Source organism: Macaca thibetana, chromosome 9 (assembly GCF_024542745.1).
Source record: "Macaca thibetana thibetana isolate TM-01 chromosome 9, ASM2454274v1, whole genome shotgun sequence".
Lineage (NCBI taxonomy): Eukaryota > Metazoa > Chordata > Mammalia > Primates > Cercopithecidae > Macaca > Macaca thibetana.
Window position 1 is genome coordinate 92,393,686 of NC_065586.1, and position 25,039 is coordinate 92,418,724.

A 25,039-nucleotide genomic window follows, 5' to 3' on the forward strand; every position below is an offset into this window, starting at 1 on the left:
TCGCTACTGCCATGTCAGGATGGCAGCCCAGGGCGAGGCGGGAGATGGGTTCATCTTTACTGATTGGTTCAGAACACAGACCAGTCACAGTCCATTTGGACTGGAAGATCATGGTTCTACCAAGCACCTACTGCATTAGTCACTCAGAGAATGTATTTAGCTGTGGGGGGCAATGGGGAATGGGGAGTGGCTGCTAATGAGTATGGGTCTTCTTTGGGAGTAATGAAAATTTTTTTTTTTTTTTTTGAGACAGAGTCTCGCTCTGTCACCCAGGCTGGAGTGCAATGGCGTGATCTCAGCTCACTGCAACCTCTGCCTCCCAGGTTCAAGGGATTCTCCTGCTTCACCCTCCCAAGTAGCTGGGACTATAGGTGCGTGCCACCATGCCCAGCTAATTTTTTGTATTTTTAGGGGTTTCACTATGTTAGCCAGGATGGTCTCAATCTCCTGACCTCATGATCTGCCTGCCTCAGCTTCCCAAAGTGCTGGGATTACAGGCGTGAGCCACCGCGCCCTGCTGTGATGAAAATATTCTAAAATTGATTGTGGTGACACAACTCTGAGCATGCTAAAAACCATTGACTGGTATACTTTAAGTGGTGAATTGTATGGTCCAGAAATTTTATCTGAATATTTTTAAAGCAGATATATCGTGGGTACTCTTACTGCCAGTGCTATGTTAGGCAGTGGACAAGCCACTTGAGGCCATGAGCAGGTGAGGTTAGGGGAGGAGTAAAGGACACTGTGGGCATCTCCTAATGGCCAGCTGTGTTGTACATGTTTTGGGGAAACATGGGGGTAAAGGCTGCTAATCTCCTCTGCTTCCTTCCAATTCTGACCACCTGTAGCCTTTTGGATTTGGGGAGATTAATATTAAGTGAGATGAGATGAAACTCCTGCCAATAATTTGGCAAGAAAAAAATCCACCAGACGCCTCTAAATTTTCAGTAATGGTTTCTCTGGCACGGCCAATTAATGTTAAGTGATTTTTGGAAAATGACAGGCAAGCCTGGGGAAGTACTGCTTACCAATGAGGGCACGGAGCAATTAGACAGTGCTGGTTCACAAAAGGAATTCCTTCTTCGCCTAGCCCAAGTTTCAGATCCAAGTTTCTCCTTTTAAAACCCAGCTGTCACAGTCGCTGAGGCATATTTCCAAAAGAGAGGGGGACTTTCACTGCCTCGCCTCCTAAAGACCTAGGCAGATGAGATGAACCACCCACCACCCAAGGGCCAGTAGACAGCTTCTCTCTGCTGAGTACTCAACAGGAGGCAGGAATTGCAGCCTAAGGTATATTTTACTGCCTTGGCAAAACCAGACTTTGTAGAACAAATTACAAATTATTCCTAAGCACTCTCCCCAAATCACGTTGTAACTCTTAACTAGAATCCTCTACTTTGTTCCTTAACTGATGTCTCAGTGTTCTCATCTTCATCGTAGTGGTTCTAATAAAAGTCCCTTTTTTATTGACTCTGTCTGTGCCAGACACTGTCCTAAGCACTTCCCATGGATTATCTCATTTCATCCCGATACTCTCTGAATTAGATACTATTATTAATCCCATTTCACAGACAAGAAAACTGAGGGTCAGAGAATTTAAGTCTCAAAGCTGTAAGTAAGAGCAGGATTTAAACCGGAGCAGTCTGAGACCTTCATTATCGGTATCACCTGCTTCATCATCACCACCACTACCATCAAAAAGAAAACCTTCACTGACTGAGGTACCGTTCTGAACATTGTATAATTTTGGATAAATAGACATAAAATCTACTCTCTAGTAATATACATGTCATCCCCATTTCCCAGTTTGGAAACAGACAAGTAGGAATGAAGATCAAAGCCTCAAACCGTAAAGCAATTCTGTGGAAATGCCAGCCTTGGCTGTTTGACTCACTCCATCATTTCTGCTCATTTGGGAGGCTGCCCCTGGCTAGCGAGCCTGAGTAGCCCGGGCCACACGACACTGATTGGCCAGCCTGGCCTTTCTGAACTTCCCTCTCCCCATTTCAGGGAAAGAGGGAAAAAGGGCTTTTGTATGCATTGTGGTGATACAGAATGCCCAAAGACAGTTCTGCATACAAAAGTGCATTGTTAGAGTAATTCCTCTAACAGAAATAAGGGAGGGAATCCAATTTACTGGACAGAATTTAAGATCACTGGATGAATTCTCTCTGCAGCCAACTTCCTCCCCTCTTTAGGTGCAGAATCATAAGTGACCCCCAAAACTGATAAACCAATTTGATATCTTTAGCCAGCCATGAAATGTTCTTAGTCGACTTTTTCCTTAATCACTATGTGAAAACCTGGGTCTCAAAAAATAGCCTCCTTCCAAGGAGACTAAGCAGGCTGGAGAGAAACTGGACTAGAGAAAAGGTATCAGATTCCTGCACTGAAATCCGGTTCCTGGATTTAGAGGAGGAGTTTAATAAGGATATCAAGAAGAGGAAATGCAGATGAGGATACTACAAGTGGGCTCCATGGGGAGTCATAAAGGGTTCATTCATAAAAAGTTATGCGTCCATTATGCCTGGATTTTCACACACTGCCCTGGGAAAAAATGCGATGCACAGTTTTCAGAGCAAGATGCATACTTTCACAATCCGCCCTAATCCGCTCTCCCTCCTGCCAAAGGGGCATTGACCTGCCTCCTCCCAGCAGATTTCATGGCACTGACCCCTCCCAGGGACCAGCTCGGCCGACACAATGCACTTGTTCCAAACACAAAAGTTCACTAACAACTGCATTTGGAAACATCAGAGCAGGCCAAATAGTTGGCAAAGGAGAACTGCAAATGAAGAATGACGGTTACAGGCGCTGGCACTCTACACACACACACACACACACACACACACACACACATACACACACATTAAAAGTGGGTAAAACATGAGCCCAAAAAAACCCAAAAAAACTTAAAACAAAAAACAAAACAAAACAACAACAAAAAAACATCACCACCACCAATAAAAGGCAAAAGTCCCATTTCATTAATGAAATGTAGCCAGAGATACCAGGATTTATAATGAGAAAATTCTTGTTTCAAGTTCAAGAAAAAGGAACTCCTGGAAATCTCTCTGCCTGTGCCCATTCTCAGGAACGTGCCTTGGCCCTCTCTGGGAAACTTCAGTAACAGAGAGCTTCCTCCCCTTAAGCCTTTAAATCTATCCCATTCCAGGGAGGTGGGGGTAGAGAGTTGCCAGATTTAGCAAACGAAACGCAAGGAAGCCCAGTACATTTGAATTTCAGATAAACAACAAATAATGTATTTTATCTGGCACCCTTGGGTTCAGCAGTCACCTCTCCCCTTCACCAGGACATCAGAATTCTGGTCTGATCTCAGCCACTGGCTGTGTGGCCTTTGAGTTAGTCCACACTTGGGGAGCCTGGCTTTCTCATAAAAGTGTGGGATTCAGTGACTGTAAGGTCTCTGCCAGGTTGCGGGGTCTGTGATCCGATGTTCTCAGGAAACTCCTCCCACATAGCTCTTTTTATTATTTCATTATAGAATGACACCTGAATGTGTTCTTACAAAAGATTCAAACAATGGAGAAGTATACAAAACAAAACTTCATGAAGCTGCTCACCACCTCCGCACTTCCTTCCTCAGAGGTAATCACCTTCAGCCAGATGGATGGGCATATTTGTGGTCCTTTCTACGTATGTGGTACTAGATTTGGGCACATGCCCTTTTATATAAAGGTAAATAGGATCATTCTCTGACCCAACTTGTGGGGATTCCAATTCAGGGTCTCCCAGGAATCCGTATTCACAGAAATCTTCCCAGGAGGTTCTCATGTCCAGCCAGGTTTGGGAACCTCTGCTACTGGGAATCTAGCCCTCTGTCTTTTGCCACAAGCAAACAGTGCTACCTGTAAAGCCAGACCCTCCTTTTGGCTGCTAGAGAGCGCCATGCCTGCTCATGGTTGGCAGGAAACAGAAATCCAGGCCTGCAGCCTCCGCCCTGCCACTGGGGGGTGGACTCCACTGGTCCTGCAGTAGACGCACTCCTGTCCGTGCTTGGCATGGGGATCACTTTCTTGGCTTGTCTACCTGCACAGCTGACTACTTGACTGACTTCTCCTAGTGGTGGCAGCCTAGGACCCCTCAGTCATATGAAATATTAATGTCTGCCAGGCTACCTTGAGTCCAGCCAACCCCTCTGTCCAGCCTCTTCTGACCTACCCCAGCCTGGGCTCCCTAGAATCTGGCATGAAGTCAGGGCTCAGTCTAGTAGTGACACCTCCTAGCTTAGCCTTGTCCCTTCTTGCCTATCTCCATCTCGGCCAACCACCCAACACCAGCTCACTCTCAGGCTCGTCAGCTGCAGCATAACAAGTTGGGCTTTCTGCTCACGTGAATATGTGCCAGGGACAAAGTCCTCACTGAGCACTTAGACTTGTCCAAACCAGAGCCCACCCTGCAGACCCCTCTACGAGTAAGGACAATACACTCTCAGCTGAGACCCTCCCATCTGGCTCCTCGTCACTTCTGCCTCTCTCTCCAGCTCCACCATGGCGGCCATTCCTGGGCAGAATGAGTCCCAGTGTCTACTCCCGAGACACTGGAGCCATCGGTCCTCTAGGCAAGGCTAACCTCCCCTGTCATCCACGAGAGATCTCTCTGGGGTGAACTAACTAACCTTTCTGGTTATACCACCTGCCCACTGTGTCTCACTTAAAGCTCCAAGCTAACTTTGCATGGGTGAGTTCATGCTGTATTCATCTCACAGAAACAATACACACTCATCATAAAAAAATTGGAAAATATAGCTAAACCAAGAACAACAGAACACATTTTAAAAAAACTCTATCACCCTGAAATTATTTATGTATATTTATAATTTTACTTGAGATTTATATTGCAGATCACAAAGTGGTGTCTTCTAGTTAATTCAGCCTGTACGCATGTTTTAAGTCATTTTGCTTTGAATAAGTTTGGACAGGATATTTGGTGTTCAGTTCACCACACCACCCTCACCCCTCCTTATTTTATTACACAAATCCCATCTCCTTCATTTACATGTTATCCTTGAAGTCATCTACATTTGCAACACCTGCATTATATATATATGTGTGTATATGTATATTTAATACAAAAATGTATTTTTTAATTAAAATGGAATCCTACTGCTTATTCTATTTTTGTCACATACTTTTTTGTGTGTAACGGTGTACCAGAACACCTTTCCATATCAGTAGTCAACTCCAACTTCACTTTTAATGGCTGGGAAGTTTTCCATTGAAAAGATGGATCATAATTTATTCAGCCAAACCCTACTGTTGAACATTGAAATTGCTTGCAATTTTTCCTGCTTCAGTGAACATCCCTGTAGCTAGAGCTTTGCACACTTCCTTAATTAGTTCCCTAGGATGAATTCCAAAAAGTGGAATTGCTGGGTCAAAGGGTATTTGCAGTTTTAAAGGCTTTTAACATGTGTGGCCAAATGGAGTGCTCCGAGTTTTACAATGACAGAGGCCCTTGAGAGTTTCCTGTGACCGCTGTCAAGGTGGACCTTCCAGACATTAACAGCATCCCAGGGAACATCCCATCACTCCCCTCTTAACGGTGTCTAAAGTCAACTTACCCAAAAGGGGGGCTTTTCTCCAGTAACCATCCCGGACCTCCACGTAATCGTACCAGCACAGCCGGCTTTTAAACAAATCCATGGATGTGAAGTTTAAGACGATCTGCAAAGAATTACCATAAAGTGAGTTTTGGCAGCAAAGCCTGAGGAGTTTGGGAAGATATATCTTGCATACCGGTGTTCTCACGTTACCCTTTAGCATGCAGAACTCTCAGACCGCAGTAGGAGTGTTGTCTCAAAAGCACGCTCACAGGAAACCTAAGGACATTAAATAATAAACCTTAAGCAGGATGGGGAGTAAACAGAAGGAGATGGGTCCTTCGGTTCTGTCTGGGGAATCACTTGAGCTTTTGAAGTCACTAGGTGGTTTACAGAAAGCAAGATGCATTAAAAAGACTGGCCAGGGCACATGGAGACTAAGGATTTGGAAGGAGGTAAGGGGTCAGCGAAGTTCAGAGATACTAGAAGATCTTATAACATCATCAATCATTCCAAAGGGTCTGGGGTTAGCCTGAGTGCATCTGAACATCTCTGTGATCAACCTCCCCTCAGCCATGACCTCACTGTCCTGAGGTGTGGTGTGTCTAAAGACCTTCCCACAGTTAGTCCATTCATTCATTCACTCCACCATTGTTTGTTGACCACCTTCTGAGTGCCAGCCTGTGCTGGCCAATTGAGATAGAAAGATCAGTAAGACAGGGTCCTCTGCCTTCGGGGAGTCCAGGGAAGGGGGGAAAGGCAGATGGGCCAAACCAATGGGAACACTATGGTATAAACACTGAAAAGAGAGGGATTGTCATGAGGAGCATCTTGGCAGCCCTGTCTGGACATCCCTGAGGTCAGGCAGCAGATGCTCCCATGGCCAAACAGGTGATTACTTAGTAGGGGGAAAGGGAGGGCTGGGTAGCCCCACGGACTGGGCCTCAGCACACAGGTGCTGTACCCATGAACTGGCTCTGGCCCCCCCGCAGCCCGCCAGCTTGGGGCTTCCCTGGCAGATGGCCCAGAGCAGAGTTCAGATTTCCCCTGGCCTTTCACCCCCATGCAAGCTCCACTAAAGCAGGTGCCTGTGGCTCCTCCCACTGTCCTGAGGCACAGTGGCTTGTCTGGCCCAGGCTCACCTTTCCTCATGCCCCACATACCTCTGCTCCACCACGTCTCCACTCTTCCTGATCTCCAGCCCTGCCCCAGCCCCTGTACCCCTGACTCTATTCGTTTTCCAACCCTGGGGGACCTTGCTCTCAGCAGTTCCTCTCTCTCCAGTGTCTCCACTCACGGCCCCTCCACTAGCCACTTCTTTATATTCAAACAGCCCCAGGGGCCCTCTAGCTCTAAGTAAACTCTCAGGCTGGAAGGCTTCCTCAAAGGTTCCCATTCCCTCCCCACCAAATCTAAAGGACTGTTATTTGTCCTTGTGTCCCATGACCCTTCTGCCCAGAGCTTATCCTTTCCGGTTTCCACCACGCTGGCCTATCTTCTCCCCACTGCTCTTGCTCCTCTGCCCTTCCCGCTCCCCACTAGGTGAGAGCACCTCCAGACAAAGCATTTCCTTTCCAGCCTCCTCCACTGTAGGTGACGCCATTGCCCCGATGGCCAAGGAGCCAAGCTTTGGTATTATCTTTCCTTCATCCTGACTGTTGATCCCTCTTATCTGTTCAGCATCCATGCTGTAGCTCTTTTTCTTTTAAGATATCCGCATCCCTCCCCTCCAACCCCATCTCGCTCCCCCTGCCTCACCCCCTCCTGGACTGCTCCCACACGATTCCTGGACTCCTCCCTGCTGTGGCCCCATTTGTTCTACACACTAGGGCTTCTAGATCAATGTTCCACTCACATCTCATGTTTACCAGACCCCTCCCAATCTTCCACTCATATATCATATTGATCAAACCCCTCAGGAAACCTCAGTGGCTCCCGTGTCCCCATCTCATGAATGAAATTCTGCTTACTTTCCACGCCCCCAGAGCCTATCCTGTGCAACCTATTCCCCAGTGTTCCCTGATAGTCCTATGTCAGAGAAACCCTCCCCAGGCCTGCTCAAGTGTCCCCCTCCTCAAGCCTGGGTCTGATTGCCCTGATGAACATGATTGATCTTTGCCTCTTTGGAATGCCCCACCCTCTGTCTTATAATGATTCTAGAGTTAGTGTCTTTAGATCTGCCTAGATCTGGATTTGCTTCTCAGTTCCATCTACTAGCTCTGGAGTCTTGGGGAAATACTTGTTCTCTAGTTTCCTCATCTGTGGCACAACACGCACATCACTGTGCTGTTGAGGGGACTGTGCGAGAAACCATATGTAGAGTGTATATTGCTATGCCTGGCACGTCATAGGCACTCGACAAATAGCAACTTAAAATACCAGGCAGGCCACACTGAGTGTACACTTAGCATACCACAACTAACACTAACCACACCTCGCAGGCTGCCCCTCTTGATTAGTGTTGAGTGCCCGTCCCTTCCCTTGGGCCCATCCCACCCAATGTTTCATCTCAGGACAAATCACATCTTCCACAAAGCCCTGTGATCTCCTAGGAAATGAAGAGTCAGTGCCAGGAAAAAACAGTTCAGTTCACCTTCTGTCATTGTGTGTGTGTGCACGCATGCGTGCATGCATGCATGTGTGTGTGCACATATGCATGTGTGTGCACACATGTGTGTGCTTGTGTGTGCAACACTGTCACTCCTCTTTCAAACTAGACTGTGTTTTTCAACCCTACTTGCACATTAGAATCATCTTTGAAGCTTTAAAAACAACTCTTACCAAGCAAACACCCTTCCTTCCATTAAATCAGATTCCCTGGGAGTTGGGGGAGGGGGGCCCAAAATAAACACCAAGTCTCTCAAAGACAGGGGTGTGCCTTAGATTTCTGTCCTATCCCACACCATGCTCATATTCAGGTGGTAGAGCTTGGTAACACCTGTAGGCTGGTTTGCACAATAATTCTCTAGCCTTTGCTTTTTTAAAATTACAGAAAGGAAATGTTAGTACAACTTCCTTGGTAACACATTCATGATCTGAATGAATGGGATAATTATTCAGGCTAATTACTTTAAGTATGTTAGTGAACCATAAAGACCATAGGGGAAAGAGGTGGGGAACAAGAGGTGATACTCAAATCAATCAAGTTTGCTAATTACTAGCAGCTCTAGGGAAGGCCGGGTGAAGCAGAAATGGAAATAATTGGTGCAGAAATTTCAATGATGTATATTCTCTGTCCCCAGTTAGCACTAATAATTAAGGCTTGATGAAGTTTACACAGTTCAAACATACCACACACTCTCTGCTGTGCAGGGCAATTCAATAATTTGGAAATTATCAGACCTCTTCCTCTTCCCCCTTTCTGCCTCCCTCCTGTTAGCCGCCAGCAAGCACAAGGTTTTCACATCTACCTAAGGCAGACAGGTCTGGGGTCTCAGACACAAGATGACAGCCGTACTTAATGTCTTGAATGCTTAGAGCCAAAGGAAGTATGTATACATGTGTGTGCACACATGTGCATTCATGTGTGTGTATAAATGCACGTTCAAATGTCTATCTAGCCTGGCCCCTTTGTGTAATAATATAAGATGATGGTCAAGCATTCAAGCTCTTAGAGTCCAGTTGCCTGCGTTCAAATCCCAACTCTGCAACAAACTAAGAAGCCTTGGGCAAGTCCAATTCCTTACCTGTAAATAATTATGGCAACAGCACCTATTTCACGAAGTTGATGTGAGGACTAAATTAGATGATCCACATGATATGCTAAGGATAGTATCCAGTCCACAGAAAATGCTCACAATGGTTCCTAGCCATTTGTCTCTAGTTAGCACACGATGCTTAACTTGACACTTAGATGGACATTTTTAAAAGTTATGAATTAGAAATACCTGAAGGTTGGCTGCAGGTGCCTGAAAAATTCCATCACACCCCACTGCCGCCCCTAGCTGCAGGTTTTTCACTCAGCCCCTCACCCACCCACATATCCATTCAACAAATATTTATCATGTGACCAGTCTGTGCCACAGACTGTGTGGAGTGCCGGGGCCCTGGGGGTGAATGATCTCCAACCTTAAAAAGCTTAAGATTTGGAAGTGGGACAGATAAACCAGTAGTGACAATACCATGAGACATGCTACAACAGGTACGATTGTAGACAGCTCTGGGGACACTGGGGGTATCCCCTAACCTAGACCTAGGGAACAGAGTTTCTCCAAGATAGTTGTATCTAGTCTGAGACAACTTGAAGAACACTCAGATTTGTAGAGACATGTAGCAAAAAGATAAACTTTGGAGTGCAAAACCTCAGTTCTCAGTTCCTAGTTCTATATCTTACCTTGACTTTTAGCACTTTCCTTAATGTTCAAGCCTCAAATTCCTCATCCATATAATGGATACAAGAGTATGTGCCATGCAGTAGGGTTGAAAACATCCCACCCGTCGACCAGAGTGAAAGAGATCCTTGCCCTGGGTTCAGCTCTAGGGGGTCATGGAATCTTCAAGACCAAAGGAATGTGTCCACCCAGGGCTTGCCTAGCTCCTACGCCACACTCCAGGAACCCAGGAATTCCCTGTCCTCACAGCTCTGAGCCCACTGCCAGGACATGCAAGGGTCTCTTCCCTGGATCCATCTTCTTGAGTGTAGACTACATGCCTGGGCCAGTCCATCCCACTGGAGGGGCAGCCAAGGTGTGGCTGTTTGCAAAAGAGGAGTGGAAGATGCCTAGGGAAGTGGACTGGGTTGTCAACAGGGATGTTCTTTAAGCCCAAATAGTGAGACGGAGATTGGGGGGAAGAAAAGACAGCTGTGGGCTTCCCGTGTCACCATCTTCCAGAGCAGCAATCCGAGGTGTCACCGAATTCTAAATTCCAGGACATTATAATAGTGTATTTATTAAAGTTGGGGGGAACTGTGAGCTTGATTTACAACTAAGTGGATATTTAGTACATGCCAGCCTTCATTTGTATGGGTGAGACTGGTTGAGAAGTCCAGAAATAATGAACGTAGAGCAAGCAGCACCATGCCTAGCACACGGTGGGCGCTCATAACAAAACGGCTGTTATTTTTACTATTAACAATAAGAATTCCTCCCACCTCACCCAATTCAAGGAGTGCCGTCCCATTTGCCAAGGGGATTTCCCACCTACCTTTTCCCCTGGGGTGACCGAGATCCTCCAGACGCAGTGGGAGTAAGATGGGTACCCATTTGGGAAACCAGGTGCAGAAAAGTTTCCCGTTGTGTCCTGCAGGGTCTCCCCACACGCTGCGCAAGCAAAATCACAACTGTGATGTGGCATATGCACCTCTCCCCGCCCAAGCAGCTCCCACACAGGGCAGCGGAGCAAACATACCCCTTTACCAGCCAAAGCCCTCGGAACAGGTTGGTGAGAGTGTAGCAAGTAGATTGACGCTTTCTGGCTAACAAAAGCACAAGTAGGATCTGGGAGCCAAAAAGGAATGCCCAGGAATTTCTTCTGAGGCTCTCAGGACTGAGCATGGCCTAGAGCTCATGAATCTCAGCTCTCTGGCCAGCTGTGTGGCTTGGGCAAGTTTCCTAGACTTGCTGGACCTTAGTTTTCTTATTTGTAAAATGGTCAGGACCTACCTGAGAGGGTTAGTGAAATCGTGTGCATTACATGAAATGGATCAGCTCAGTGCTTAGAACATAGTGAGTGCTTCATATATAATAGACATTATTATTGCTAATAATAATATCGGTGGCAGAGAGAACATGAAAGTGCAAGTAGGGGCCGGGCGCGGTGGCTCACACCTGTAATCTCAGCACTTTGGGAGGCCAAGGCGGGTGGATTATTTGAGGTCAGGAGTTCAAGACCAGCCTGACCAACATGGTGAAATCCCATCTCTACTAAAAAAACAAAAATTAGTTGGGTGATAGTGGTGTGCACCTGTAATCCCAGCTACTTGGGAGGTTGAGGCAGGAGAATCGCTTGAGCTTTGGGGGCAGAGATTGCAGTGTGCCAAGATTGCACCACTGCACTCCAGTCTGGGTGACAGAGTGAGACCCTGTCTCAAAAAAAAAAAAAAAAAAAAAAAAAAGAAAGAAGAAAGAAAGTGCAAGTAGGTAAGACAAAAAGAAAAAAATGCTTTGAAACTTATTTCAGTTGTTAGTTTAAATCTTTCCTCTTCTTTTTCTGCTACTCACTTCTGCTATCAAGCAGTCAAGAAAACAAAAAAATGCAGAGGCACAGGGAGCTGGAATCTTCTATAGCAGGCTATTCTGCCCTTGAACGTTTCAGGGTTGGTTATGAGTCTAGAACCTAGTCTTTATGTATGTGAAAAGTATTTCCCCTAATTTGTCCTCACAAAAGAAGGGTACCTGTATGAATCCTTGGAAACTACAGGTTTTGCATTTCTCTAATGCCTGGGGATTCAGACTCCAAAGACAGACACTGGTTCGCTGAGACCCCCTCCTCTTATGTGGCCAACCCTAACATGTGGAGATCCAGCATCCTTAGGCATCTTTCCCTTACATGCAGTTCAACCTCTGCATGGCGACTGATTGAGCTTTCAGTTACTACTCGGAACTACTGGAAGCTCCATATTTTTTGGAGCTGCAGGAAGAGGTATGTGGAGAACTGACCATTATCAGCCTCAGGAAATCCTGGATGTTGGGGCTTCAATATCACATTACTGAACAACTGCCAGGCATCATGAGGATTACGCCTGGCAGTCAACACCCCCAAGGGTTCCATGGAAATTATTTTAGAATAATCATAAACATTCTGCAAGAACAAATACATTACTGTGTGGCTCCACGGTATTTTGCTGCAAATCATTTTGGGAAGTAAGCGGCATAAACGTTATAATGGAATAAATACAATGGCATTTCCCAGGGAATGCTGTAAGGTTTCCCGTTCAATTCAGCAAGGTTATATGATATGTGTGTCCTGCATTTCAGCCCTAACATGCCCCCAGATGACTAATAGCTGGATGGACATATTTTCTAGAGTTTCTTGAGGAAGCAAGCCCCACACAGCACTTTGCATGCCCTGGGGTCCTGTTTAGTAAGGTAATGTGACAGCCCAGATTTTCTAAGATGGTCCTCACTTCAAATACTTCATCTCATGATCAAACTCTGTGTCTGGTTTGGAAGTCTGGGAAAGGCTATTGGTAATGGAACTTCCTTCTATCCTCCTAAAACCACTGAAATGGATTCTCACCCATCAGTGGCAAAATCTCAGCTGCCATAACCAATGCTTTACGTTGAGGCTCAAGAGCTGAAAGGGGTCTAGAAGAGCTCAGACGGTGTGTGTATGATGATGATGCCAAGGGGATGGAAGACAAACGGGACAAATCCAAGGGGAAGGAACACTTCCAAATGGGCCGGGGAACAGGCATTTGCTCCAATCCCCGTGTATTGTCCCATCTTCAATGGCAGACTCCTGGCCACTGACCAGCACCTTGGATGGCCAGGAAAGCCCCAAGACCAAAGCAACAAGCTCATTAATAGCACTGAGACTCCCTCCACCTTGTAGCATTTGGGAAACATCCCCATACTCCCAAAAGCATTCTCCCTCACTCTTTGTCTTCCTGCAAAATCCTGCTTGGTTCTTGTTTTTCCAAACCCACATCCCCTAGTTCCATAGAAAGGAGAGGTGTTCTTACTGTTATGGGGCACACACTGCAGTGTGCCCCTATTTACTGTTGTTCTGTTATGCCTTCTTCCCCTTCTGGACACAAAGGCTTTGCCAGAGAAGTCTGAAGCCTCTCATGAAACTGCCTATGAACTCTAAGACCTATTATTCTCTTCACTGCCTGCCACCATGTCATCATTTCGCCTTTCTATACTGCCTAGCACCTCCTACCAGAAGGACACCAGAAATAATTAAAGCTGCCAAGGAATAGTCCCTTTAGGTCCCCCAGGTTATTTTCCCAGCACAGGGACTGTGCTTTGGAGATGCTAGGGAGGTGCTGGCAGTCCCCTCGGCTCATAGTTACCTGGGCATTTGTACAGCTTCCGGGCTTGAGCTATGTCTCCCTGACTGAGCCGCACGCGCTGGCCAATGGTTGGCCTGACGCCATTGTCATCTCGACGGGGGAGGATGGTGTCCAAGAAAACTCCTCTACAAGAAGGAAAAAAAGGGAGAGAGAAAGAAAAGTCAAGGCCATCAGTCTGTCCGTGCTGAGATTTCCAAGCTTTATTCCCTTGCCCACAACCCCATCAACATTCCTGCCTCCTGGCCTGCCTGTCCCGGGCTGGCATGACTGAAGAGGTTTCCTTCGCTCGTGCTGGCATTTTCACATTCCATCTCATCAGCTGCCTACTCGCTTTCCAGTGGGAAGATGACTCTGCCAAGTGTAAAAACATGCCCTAGTGCAGTAGCCCAGGAGCTTCCTTAGGGATGTGTCCTGAGCATTTCCATGAAGCCCCGACAGGTCCAGGCCCCAGAGCCACCGTGCTGCACAACTGCAGGGAGCTCCACTCAGACAGACCACGGTGTGAGTGGCGCCCCCTGCAGCTGTGCATTAGGAAGTACTGTGCATAATTAAGTCCTGGAGCCACCCCGGGAGAGCTTGGGAACTGGTCCAGTGTGAGACTCTCAGGGGCTGGTCAGCAAGTGCAGGTTGGTGAATGGGTGGTCAGAGTTTGGAGGCGCTGCTGGTAAGAGGGAAATCAGATGGAAAATGAGATAAAAGCAGAGAACAAGAAGTAGTGAAAAGAGCCCTGGACCAGACATTTCTACACTAGGCCTGTGTGTGCTTGGACAAGATTCTTCCCCTCTCTGAGCCTCTCTAAGCATCAGTTTACCCCACTAAACAATAAGAAATTTGCTGAGATGGTCATGGCAGTCCCTTTTATCTCTAACATTTATTCTACTCCTACTTGACTGAAATCTAAAATGATAGCTTCATTTCTAAACTAGACAAGTGGAAACCAGGTTGCCAGCTGAGCGCTGGCCCTATTGTGGGCATGGTTTACACCCCGCCTGCTCTCTTGTCTGCTGCCAGCTCTGAGCCTCCTCCTCTGCTTCCAGACCTGGGGCCTCTGCTACCAGATCTGGGGCCTCTCCTGGATGTTAGACCTGTCCTTGAATCCACGCCTCCTCCAGTCACCGTCTTGTTTTTTTTCTTCCCTTCTTAACCAAGTTTCTAGAAAGTATTGTCTCCATTCCCCGAGTACTCGACTCTCTTTCACTCCTCAGTCCAACGATGATCTGACCCCATCAGCAACCATCACCACTCGTCTGCCAGTGGACACCTTCCAATCTGTCTGCCCTCTCTCCAGCACTGGGACATCCGATGCCCCCTCCCTCCTCACTGTCTTCTCCCTGGGTCCAGGCCACAGCTCTCTCTGAGCAGTGAGACAAGAACCACTTCTGCTTCCCCTTCAATGATGTCCCTTGGGTTTCTGCCCTCTCCCTCTGTCCTGTCTCTCCATGTTCCATCTACTCCTATGGCTTTTAACCATCATCTGCAGCCTCACAGCTAATCTTCTGTTTCCAGCCCAGGATCCTCTGCTGAGCCCCAGATGCCTCATAACACCTCCCCTGGGCTGTCCTATGGGCCTCTTATATCCAACATGCTCAAAACCAAATTTATCACAGTTCCATTCTTCTGCTCACTCCATGATCCTTGTCTCCTGAGCCAGAATCTGAGGGCATTCTCAGTTCCTCCCTTTCCCTCACACTCTCCTACCAAACCAGGAGCCAGGTCCTGTCCACTATACCTTTTTTCCACCCCTTGAACCCATACCCTCTTCCTTGTTCCCAGACTATTGCCATAGCTCAAGTGATCAATATCCCCTTCCTGAACTCTTTCCAGTAGCTTCTTAACTGGCCTCCCTCCCTGTAGACTCAGCCACTTCTACTCTACTGCTCCCCTGCTCCCCTTGGCCACAATGCTGCAATGGAATCATCCCAAAATGCAAGGGGTGGCACGTGCCTTCTTCGCTTAGAACCCTTCACCAACTTCCAGTCACCACTCGGACTCTAGTCTGTTTGCTCACTGACTTCTGCCTTCCTCTCCAGCCTGACTCGTTAATCCCATAACCAAAATAATACTCAACAAGAATAAGGCATATGTCATTATTTTAAGCAACACTAAGCTCCTTGTAGGCCCCAAATATGTCCTCGCACATGCTATCCGCTCCCTAGGCTGCCCATGCCCTCTATTTTTTTGTCTGCTTGTAAACTTCTATTCATTCTCTAAAAACCCATCAGATGTCTTTCTCTATTAAAAGACTTCCCCAAGCCTTTTCTACTCCCCCCATCGGAGTTTGTCATTCCCTGCTCTGGGTCTTAATCATTTGTGTAGTCTCTTCTTATCATACTGTATTGTCTTTTTTAAGGAGTGGTGGTATTCGTCTTCCTTGCTAAAAGTTAAGTTCCTCAAGCAGAGAGACTGGGGGTTTTATCTCTGTCCTTAGAAACTAGAGCACAGAACGCCTCAAAAAACGCTTCTTGAATTAAAGTATGTAACCAGGATAAAGCACTGTCTTTTAAAAACTTTGCAAAATAGTTATTTACATCCAAAATGGAAGTGAAAATGTACATGTCACCTAGCTATTAGCTGTGCATGCTCGCGCTCTCTCTCTTTCTCTCTCTGTCTCTTTCAAGCACTGTTTCTATTTCCCTAAATTCTGCACTACGTTGGAAAATAACTATTATCCCTGGTTCTTCCTGGTTACATCACTTTGTTATCTTTTTGTTTTTGTGTAGACTTTTCTTTTTTTTCCTAAATCAGATTTTAAGCTCACTTTCCAATCTTAGCCTGTGGGAGTCTAGATCATCTGCTGATTTCCTTTTCAGCATCTCCGTACCCAACATGTAACCCTTGACCTGTCTTTCTCTAGCTCCCATAGCCTCATCTCTGGGTCTGGACTCCTGTAGAGAAACTTTAGTGGAATCCTTGGCCTCACTCACTGACTTTACTACATTTTAAACCACAAGTGTTGACTCTGCGGAAAATCCTAAATTCAATCATCAGCTACTCCAGAAACAGTCACTTCTGCCGTAATGAAAGGTGTGTCCTTTTGTAATTATTTTCTTGGTTCCCTTGCAGATAGGAATTCTGCAGCACAAACATAAGGATCACCACAGTCTCTAAGCACCCCACGCTACCTGGCCACATCACGTAGATGACTTCTCCAGTGGGCCTGGTGCATAGAGGCCATGTCCTTGCACTTACTCATCGTTCATAGGACTTTCCGACGTGCCAGGCCCTGCACTGGGCCCTTTCCCTGCACCACCTCATTTCATCTTCATAGCACCCTAGGAGTCAGGTGCCATTATCACAAGAGCTCTCACTCTACAGGGGAGAAGACTGAGCCTGTGAGAGCTTAAGTGACTTTCCCAGGGCACAGAGCTAGTCATGGAGAGGCAGGCCTGGAGCTCACCTCTGGGAATCCTCCTCCTTCCAGCCAGTGTTTCCTGCTGCCCAAGGAACAGTAGGCCTTACGATGCATTAAATTATAGAGCTAAGAACATTGCAGACTTCAAAAACCAAAACATCAGGAACAACATTGGCTCACACTCAGACTGCTCTTGGGTGCTGGACGTCCTCCCTTGCATATCCTAAGCTGCCAGCAAGAGCTTCCAGCTCTGGAAGATGTTTACTACAAGAGCCGTCCCCTGTGTAAACCACAGCAGTGACGTTCCTTCCCTCTTTCATGTAGGACAACTCTAAGCATTGACATTCTGCTAAACTAAGACAGAGTTCAGCAGATGCCTCAGGGAATAAAACTGTCAGCGCTGAGTTCTGAAACAAAGAGGCCCCTGTACCAGAGAACTGTCTCCTCATCTCCTGGATCTTTGCCCAGCAAAACCTCCAAAGAGACTGCTCCCCACAGCCTGGGTCCAACCAAAGGGGAGGGGAGAAGAACTGCAATAAACTAGAGGGAATAAAGTTGGAAGGAGACAGCTCAATCGTAAAGAGACACAAAGATTGAGTTTCCCATCAGCAGGGTATAGCATTTGCCCGCCTCCCCAGATCAGCATATGTTCTAAGGGCTCTATTCTGCTCTTTTACAGAATCCAACATGAGGTACAGGCCAGCTTCAGGGTCTTTGTGACCAGAAATAATGACATGGAGTTGGGTGTGGGGAAACTATTGACAAAATGCCAATAGAAAAGCCCCCAGTAAAAACTCACTCAACAAGATCGTTTTCTGAAAATCCATGTAAAAAGTTGGCAGAAAAGACAATGCAGTTATCCACCTGCAACAAAACAGATTTGCTGAAACCATTCTCAACTCTGGGGCAGAGGTGAGAGGGTAGCAGTGGCAGATTGTTAAAATAAAAAGTCACTCCTCCTAATAGCCATATCCTACTGCAACGTGAAGCTGCCATACCTCCCAGTAAGAGGTGGAGTCTATTTCTCCACTCGCTTGAGTTTGGGGCTGGCCTTGTGGCTTGTTTTTACCAACAGAATGTGGCAGAAGTAATGTCATGCAAGTTCCAGAGCTGGGGCCTTAAGAGGCTTGCAGCTTCCCCACTCGCACTCTTGGAACTCTGAGTCCCCATGCAGTGAAAAGTCTGGTCTAGCCTACTGGAGGATGAGATGCCACGTGAAGGAGAACCAAGGGGCTCCCAGAGCTAACGGAGGGACATGAGGGGATGCTGAGATTTAGATGATTTCTCCCATAGTCCTAACAACAAACTCATCAACAGGATGCTTTTGGCAGCCTTACCCAAGAGCCATGGAGCCCTTTGCAAACAGTTTCCCTTTCACTCCCAAGAGCCATATGTTTTCTGAGCAAATCTTTATGGACATGGAGACTCATGGAATGGATTATTTCCCTCTTTGCTGTGACTGCTAGGAAGCACAGGGCAGGATTTGCTGTCAACTCTAACTAAGTGTACATGACCTCACAGCATATGCTCTGAGCACTAAACTTATTCTGGGCCTCAACTTAGCTTTCTAGCCTTATTTTTTTTCCTTCTCCTTTCCCCCAGTTTTCTCACCTGTTATTTATCTTTGTTATCCCATGTGTATATTGGAAGTTACCACAGATCTTTTTGGGGGAAATAAATAAATAAACAAGCAAACAACTGGTTTTAGCAGGAGACTGAAGAGAAAGCACCAAGAGAGAAAGTATTTGTTTTCTGTGCCTCCTTTAACTCAAGGGTAGAAAGACCTACAAAACTGGGACAAGTAGGGAAAAACTTCTGCACACAAAGCACTTACAGGGTCTAGAAGCAAGGACAATACTGAAAATCTTTCATGTCTGCTAGGCACAGCACATCAGAACAGCTCATCAGAACAGACCCTGCCCATGGCAGCCATAAATAAACGGCCCAGCCCTACTTGAATACAGCAGCTTCCATCATCTGTGACCTGCAGGTGGGAACCTGGGTCCTTGCTCTCACTCCAGTCCTCAGTTACCTGTGCATCTGAGAGCCGGCTGGAGCCTCATTGTCTTCACCTCTAAAATGAATCGATGATTTACAGCCCTCCCAGCCCTGACACCGCCTAGTTTCCAATAAACCAAACCTCTACTAGGAGAACTGGTGAGCACCACCATGCTTCTACAAAAGACTCCCCCCACCCACTGGAAATTTGACACAGAGCCTCTAAGTTATTATCCCAGCCAACCTCTCGATAATTTCCCTTTCCAGTTTGCTGCTTGTGACATTAGGGCATGATGGAATGTCAGCTTCACAATGGGATTCAATCTTATTAACGGGAACCTGATTAGATTATATTTCACTGCAGCCCAGAGGCCACTGTGTTTCAAGGACAGACAGGCCAGCCGTGCTAGAAGCATGCAGAGACCCACTCTCCGCAGACCTCCAGGAATCCGACCCAAGCCTGCGGCAGGCACAGTGAAACACAGATGAGGCATAAGCATAGATTCCGACCTTGAGAAGGTGTTCCGGGCGTAGTGCATGATGCTGTCAAAGTCGTATGTCTCTCCCAGAGAGCTCACTTCCCCAGCTTCCATTTTTAAGAAATTATACTCCTGACCTGTGACACAACACTGTGTTAAGGCCTTGGAAAACCAAGTCAGGCACCTGAAAGGAGGCAGAGGAAGCAGAAGGAGGGCCCATAGCAACTTCCCAGGGCTCTCTTGGCCCAATCAGTCAAATAACAGGGCTTGTAGTGGTTCTTGTTGTTTTGAATAATTAGAAATTTGAAACTTCCAGCAAGCCCTGTGTTCTCCCAACTCCACCACCCGAGACCTATCCCCAAATGCCACTCAAACCTCTTAAAGTAAGTTTGCAGACAGATTAGTTATCAACTCACTTGCCCCCGCAAAAAAATAAAAATAAAAAGCTCTGGGCCGGGTGCCGTGGCTCACGCCTGTAATCCCAGCACTTTGGGAGGCTGAGGTGGGTGGATCACCTGAGGTCAGGTGTTCGAAACCAGCCTGGCCAACATAGAGAAATCCCGTCTCTACTAAAAGTACAAAAATTAGCTAGGCATGGTGGCAGGCACCTGTAATCCCAGCTACTCAGGAGGCTGAGGCAGGAGAATCGTTTGAACCTGGGAGGTGGAAGTTGCAGTGAGCCAAGATCACACCACTGCACTCCAGCCTGGGCAGCAAGAGCGAGACTCTGTCTCAAAACAAACAAACAAACAAACAAAAAACAAAACAAATAATCAAACAAAAACCTGATCTTGCAATTTGAAGAAACAAAAGAAAATGAATCAGAGAGTTAAGTTCAATCCTAAATAGCTCACAATTCAGATTCTCTAAAGTATTTGTAAGGCGATCATATTCTTCAACTAGTTACTTTCATGCTTAATATTAACTTCCATATAAAATTATTTGACATAAGAAAGTTTTTTTTTTTTTTAATTCTAGACACTTTATCTGCCTTGGGGCAGGATGTTTCTAGGCAGAAACACTGTTTTTACATGTGTTCATGTCCTAATCGTATTTCAGTTTCAGAAAACATGTTGCCTAAGTCAGCAAAAATAACTCATAAAAGCAGCCAGGAGAACTCTTTTTTTGTTGTTGTTGCTTATCAGCTCTGATGCTGCAACAGTGTTCTGGTTGACTGTGTTCCTTTCAGGAAACAGAGTTAGATTTCATTATCCTATAAAACATAGAAAATAATTTTGCTTCTGCTCCAACCTCCAAGCTATGGCAGATGACCTCCCAGGAAGCCACAGATGGACAGTGGTCATACTGGTGAGAAGGGCCTGCACAACAGTCATTGCTCCATACTCAGCAATTAGCATTGCTCAGCTCCCAGCGAGTCCTCTCCTTCCCCCCCTCCTGTCCCTGAGGTTGCCACCTTCTCGACCAGTGCCTTCCAGACTCCACACAGGCCTCCTTACCTGGCTGGATGTTTTCCCTGATGATGGTGACATGTTGGTCTCTGTCTGGCCGGGTGTGTTCATGCCAAAACCCAACCACATGGCCCAGCTCGTGAGCCACAATGCCAAACTTGTCACAGTTCTTCCCAATGGATATGGCCTGTGGGCCTCCTCCTCGGCGCCCAACATAGGAGCAACAGCTGGACAATTGCGGGAATACCCAGGTCAGCAGGTCAGAAGACATTTAGAGCAAGAGGCAAGTCCCCCCTCCCACTCTGTATGTGTGCGTGTGTGTGCATGTATGTGTGCGTGTGTGCGCATGTAAAAGAAACAGAATTTCAGGCTGGGTGCAGTGGCTTACGCCTGTAATCCCAGAACTTTGGGAGGCTGAGGTGGGAGGATCACCTGAGGTCAGGAGTTTGAGACCTGCCTGGCCAACATGGTGAAACCCTGTCTCTATTGAAAATACAAAAATTAGCCAGGTGTGGTGGTGTGTGCCTGTCGTCCCAGCTACTTGGGAGGTTGAGGCAGGAGAATTGCTTGAACCCAGGAGGCAGAGGTTGCAGTGAGCCAAGATCACGCCACTGCACTCCAGCCTAGGAAACAAGAGCTTAACACTGTCTCAAAAGAAAAGAAAAGAAACAGAATTTCAGTGTCCGACTTCCCACCCAACGACCCAATGCAGAAATTCCCTCCAAAAATGGTTCTTAACCTTTTTGTGGTTATGAATCTTCTTGAAAAGCTGATGAAAGACATGGTCTCTGCCTGACATAAAGTGTATACCATACTCCACCCTCCACCCACAAGGTGTTGGAGTCCCTGCTGGGCCATTTTTAATGAAAAGGAGGAGTCAGGGGAAGGAGGCAGGTGAGTGTCTATAATGCATGCAACTTGGGGTCATTATCAGAGGAGGCTTAGAGATGACTCCCTTCCGGGCACAATCATTTTTTTTCAAATAATATTTATATACATTTTTGTAATACTAAAATTTATTTCATCAGTCTTCCATTAATGTACATCTGGGCTGTAACTCCAGTTTTTGCTATTTTAACAAGGCCTCGGGGGAGAGGATGACAAGCAAAACAAACAAAAACAACAACAAATGAAACAAAGAAATGGTAAAGTACATTTCTACCAATGGGATTCATGGATAAAAGGATATGTGCATTTGAAATTTTGACAGATACTGTCAAATTGAACTCCCAAAATGTTGTCTGTTTATATACTCACTAAGAAGATATTAAAAGCCCCTTTCTCTTTACCTGAAAGAAAGGAAATCAGTCTATTGAAGAGATATCTGCACTCTCATGTTTGTTGCAGCACTGTCCATGATAGCTAAGATTTGGAAGCAACCTAGGTGTCCATCAGCAGATGAATGGATAAAGAAAATGTGTACGCACAGAAAATATGTACAAGTACACAATGAAGTACTATTCAGCCATAAAAAAGAATGAGATCCTGTCATTTGCAACAACAGGAATGGAACTGAAGATCATTATGTTAATTAAAATAAGCCAGGCACAGAAAGACAAACATCATATGTTCTCACTTATTTGTGGGAGTTAAACATTAAAACAATTGAACTCATGCAGATAGAGACTAGAAGGATGGTTATGGGAGGCTGGAAGGGTAGTAGGGGACTGGTGGGGAAGGTGGAGATGGTTAATGGGTGAAAAAAAAAAAAAGAAAGCATGAATAAGATACACTATTTGACAAAAAAACAGGGGGACTATAGTCAATAATAACTTAATTGTACATTTAAAAATAACTAAAAGAGTGTACCTGGATTGTTTGTAACACAAAGGATAAATGCTGGAGGGGAGGGATACCCCATTCTCCATGATGTGATTATTTCACATTGCATGCCTGTATCAAAACATCTCGGGTACCCAAAAAATATATACACCTACTGTTTACTCACAGAAGCTTAAAAAATATTTAAGTCCCATTTCCCTTATCCTGGCCAACACTGGTTTTATCCCACTATTTTTGCCAATTGGATAGGTAAAAAATGGGATTTCACTGCATTGAGGCTGGATGGTTTTTCACATATTTTATGTGACTCTTTTTTTTTTCTGTGAACTATGTGAGCACCTCTTACCCCTGTTTTCTTTCGGGTTGTCCATTTTTTTAAGATTGATATTTAAGAACCCTTTGTAAATTAGAGAAACTAGTCAAGAGTGTTGCAAGTATTTTGCTCACTTTGTATGTTCTCATTTGACTTTGTTTTTGTTTATGTATTGTTTTGTTTTCTTTTTGCATTACAAACGTTTTTAATGTTAGTATTATAAAATGTCTTCATTTTCTTATGTGCTGCTTAGAAAGGTCATCCATATTTCAAGATTATAAATAAAATTACTCTTGTTTCCTTCTTATACTCTTTTGGATTTTTTCTTTCTTTCTTCCATTTCTTTTTCTTCAATACTTACATCTTTGATCTAGCTAGAATAGTTTTTGGTATAAGAAGTGAGGTAGGAGTCCAGCTTTTTTTCTTTTTTTCACAGAGAGCTATCTAAATTATCCCAATATTCAAATATCACTATTGACTTTCTCTCACTCATTTAAACTCTTACCCAAATTTGTGTATAGGTATATTCATTTTGGACCCTTTTTTCTATATATCTATTTTTCCCTTAAGTTCCAAACTGTTTTGTTATTATCTTCCCTTTGCATTTTAATATTCTGCATGTTTGGTTAGACCATTAGATAGCTACCTCTGTCATTACTGTTTTCTCTCTCTCTCTCTCTCCCTCTCTCTGTTTCTCTCTCTCTCTCTAGTTATTTCCACATGGTTGTTCCTCCAGATAAACTCTAGTATCATTTGTTCAAGCTCTAAAAATATGTATGCATACATACACATGTACATATATATATATAAATGTTGGTGTTGAAATCAGAAAGGCATGAATTTACAGCTTATTTTAGGGAGTTCTGACATCTTTACTATGTTGAGTATTCCTATACCAGGAAGCAATATGCTTTCTATTTTTACTTTTTTTTGTTAGGTTCCTGGGAGTGTTAGCATTTTCTTCCTATAGGTCTGGCACATTTACGTTTAGTCTTAGATATAGTGTCTATTATGTTTCTATTAAAGTTGTGATTTTTTTCCCATGATAAAAGTGTATCAAACTATTTCATGTATAAAGAAAATCAGTCACCTAGTTTTGTTAATTAATTAATTTTGTGGTCACTTAATAGAGTCTCCTTGTGTTTCTAACAGCTTTTCAACTGATATTCTGGGGTTTCTAGGCACACAATCACGTTATCTCCCGTCAGTGCAAACATTGCCTCTTTGTTCTTGCCAATATTCACAGTGTTTCTTTCTTTCTCTTGTCTAATTTATATTAATTAGTATTTCCAAAACAATGCTAAATAATTGTGGTATCCCTAAACATCTTAAACTGGTTCCTGATTTTAACTAAAATTAAATGCTTCTAGAAGTATCATTGATAAACATGATACTGGCTTTTGGTTGGAAGTTATTTATATAAATGTATATTTGTGTATATATATATATATATATTTGTAATGCAAGAACCTATCCTTGACATCTATTTCTGTGCTACCTTGGTTACTTTTTTAAAATAAAAACTGCATGCTGTATTGTACAGGTGCCTTTTAGCATCTATTGAGATATGAATATAGCTTCTCTTCTTTGACCAATGAAACTTGAGAATAGATTTTCTAATGTTGAACTAATCTTGTATTCCCTAGATAAATGTATTTGGCAGCCTCCTCTTCTTTTCTTCTGCTGCTGAATTCTATGTGCTAACATTTTATTTAGGATTTTGCATGGCTATTCACATGTGAGATGAGTCTATAATTTTTTCTTTCTTATCTTTTTTATCATGTTTTCCTTTCTTTCTCATTTATTTGGTGCCATCCTTTTCATTTCAAGGTAGTAATGTCATAACAGTTCCTCAAAAGTAATTTGAAAGTATTCTTCTTTCTACATGCTCTAAAAAGTTTAAGTATACCAGAATAATCTGTTTTTAAAGTTTTGAAAGGATTCACTTGTGAAACTCTGGGTCTGGTGCTTTGTGGGAGATGGCTTTTTCCCTCCGTTCTTCAACTTCATTCAAAGTTCTTGGTCTGTACCAGTACTTTATATTTACCTTGAAGACTTTCACATTATCCACATTTTACACTCCTTGCCCTACAGTTTTGCAAACTACTTACTCCTTTGTGATTCTGCTGAATTTGTGGCTGTTTCTCCCATTTTCACTTCTAACACTATCTATTTCTGTATGGTCA

General features: G+C 44.9%; 3 protein-coding genes across 3 annotated transcripts in view; 1 reads left to right on the top strand and 2 right to left on the bottom strand.

Moving 5' to 3' along the window:
• The window catches only part of OPALIN (oligodendrocytic myelin paranodal and inner loop protein), a 128,147-nt gene that overhangs the window by 55,036 nt on the left and 48,072 nt on the right, over positions 1-25,039 (bottom strand). The gene's annotated exons all lie outside the window — the stretch shown is intronic.
• The window catches only part of TLL2 (tolloid like 2), a 145,436-nt gene that overhangs the window by 30,781 nt on the left and 89,616 nt on the right, over positions 1-25,039 (bottom strand). Inside the window, 5 exon segments of the mRNA XM_050802867.1 lie at positions 5,585-5,687; positions 10,709-10,824; positions 13,521-13,645; positions 19,381-19,486; positions 20,807-20,985. Of these exon segments, the coding sequence (XP_050658824.1) occupies positions 5,585-5,687; positions 10,709-10,824; positions 13,521-13,645; positions 19,381-19,486; positions 20,807-20,985 (629 nt within the window).
• PGAM1 (phosphoglycerate mutase 1) overlaps positions 1-25,039 on the top strand; it is a 1,080,404-nt gene that overhangs the window by 2,555 nt on the left and 1,052,810 nt on the right. The window lies entirely within an intron of this gene.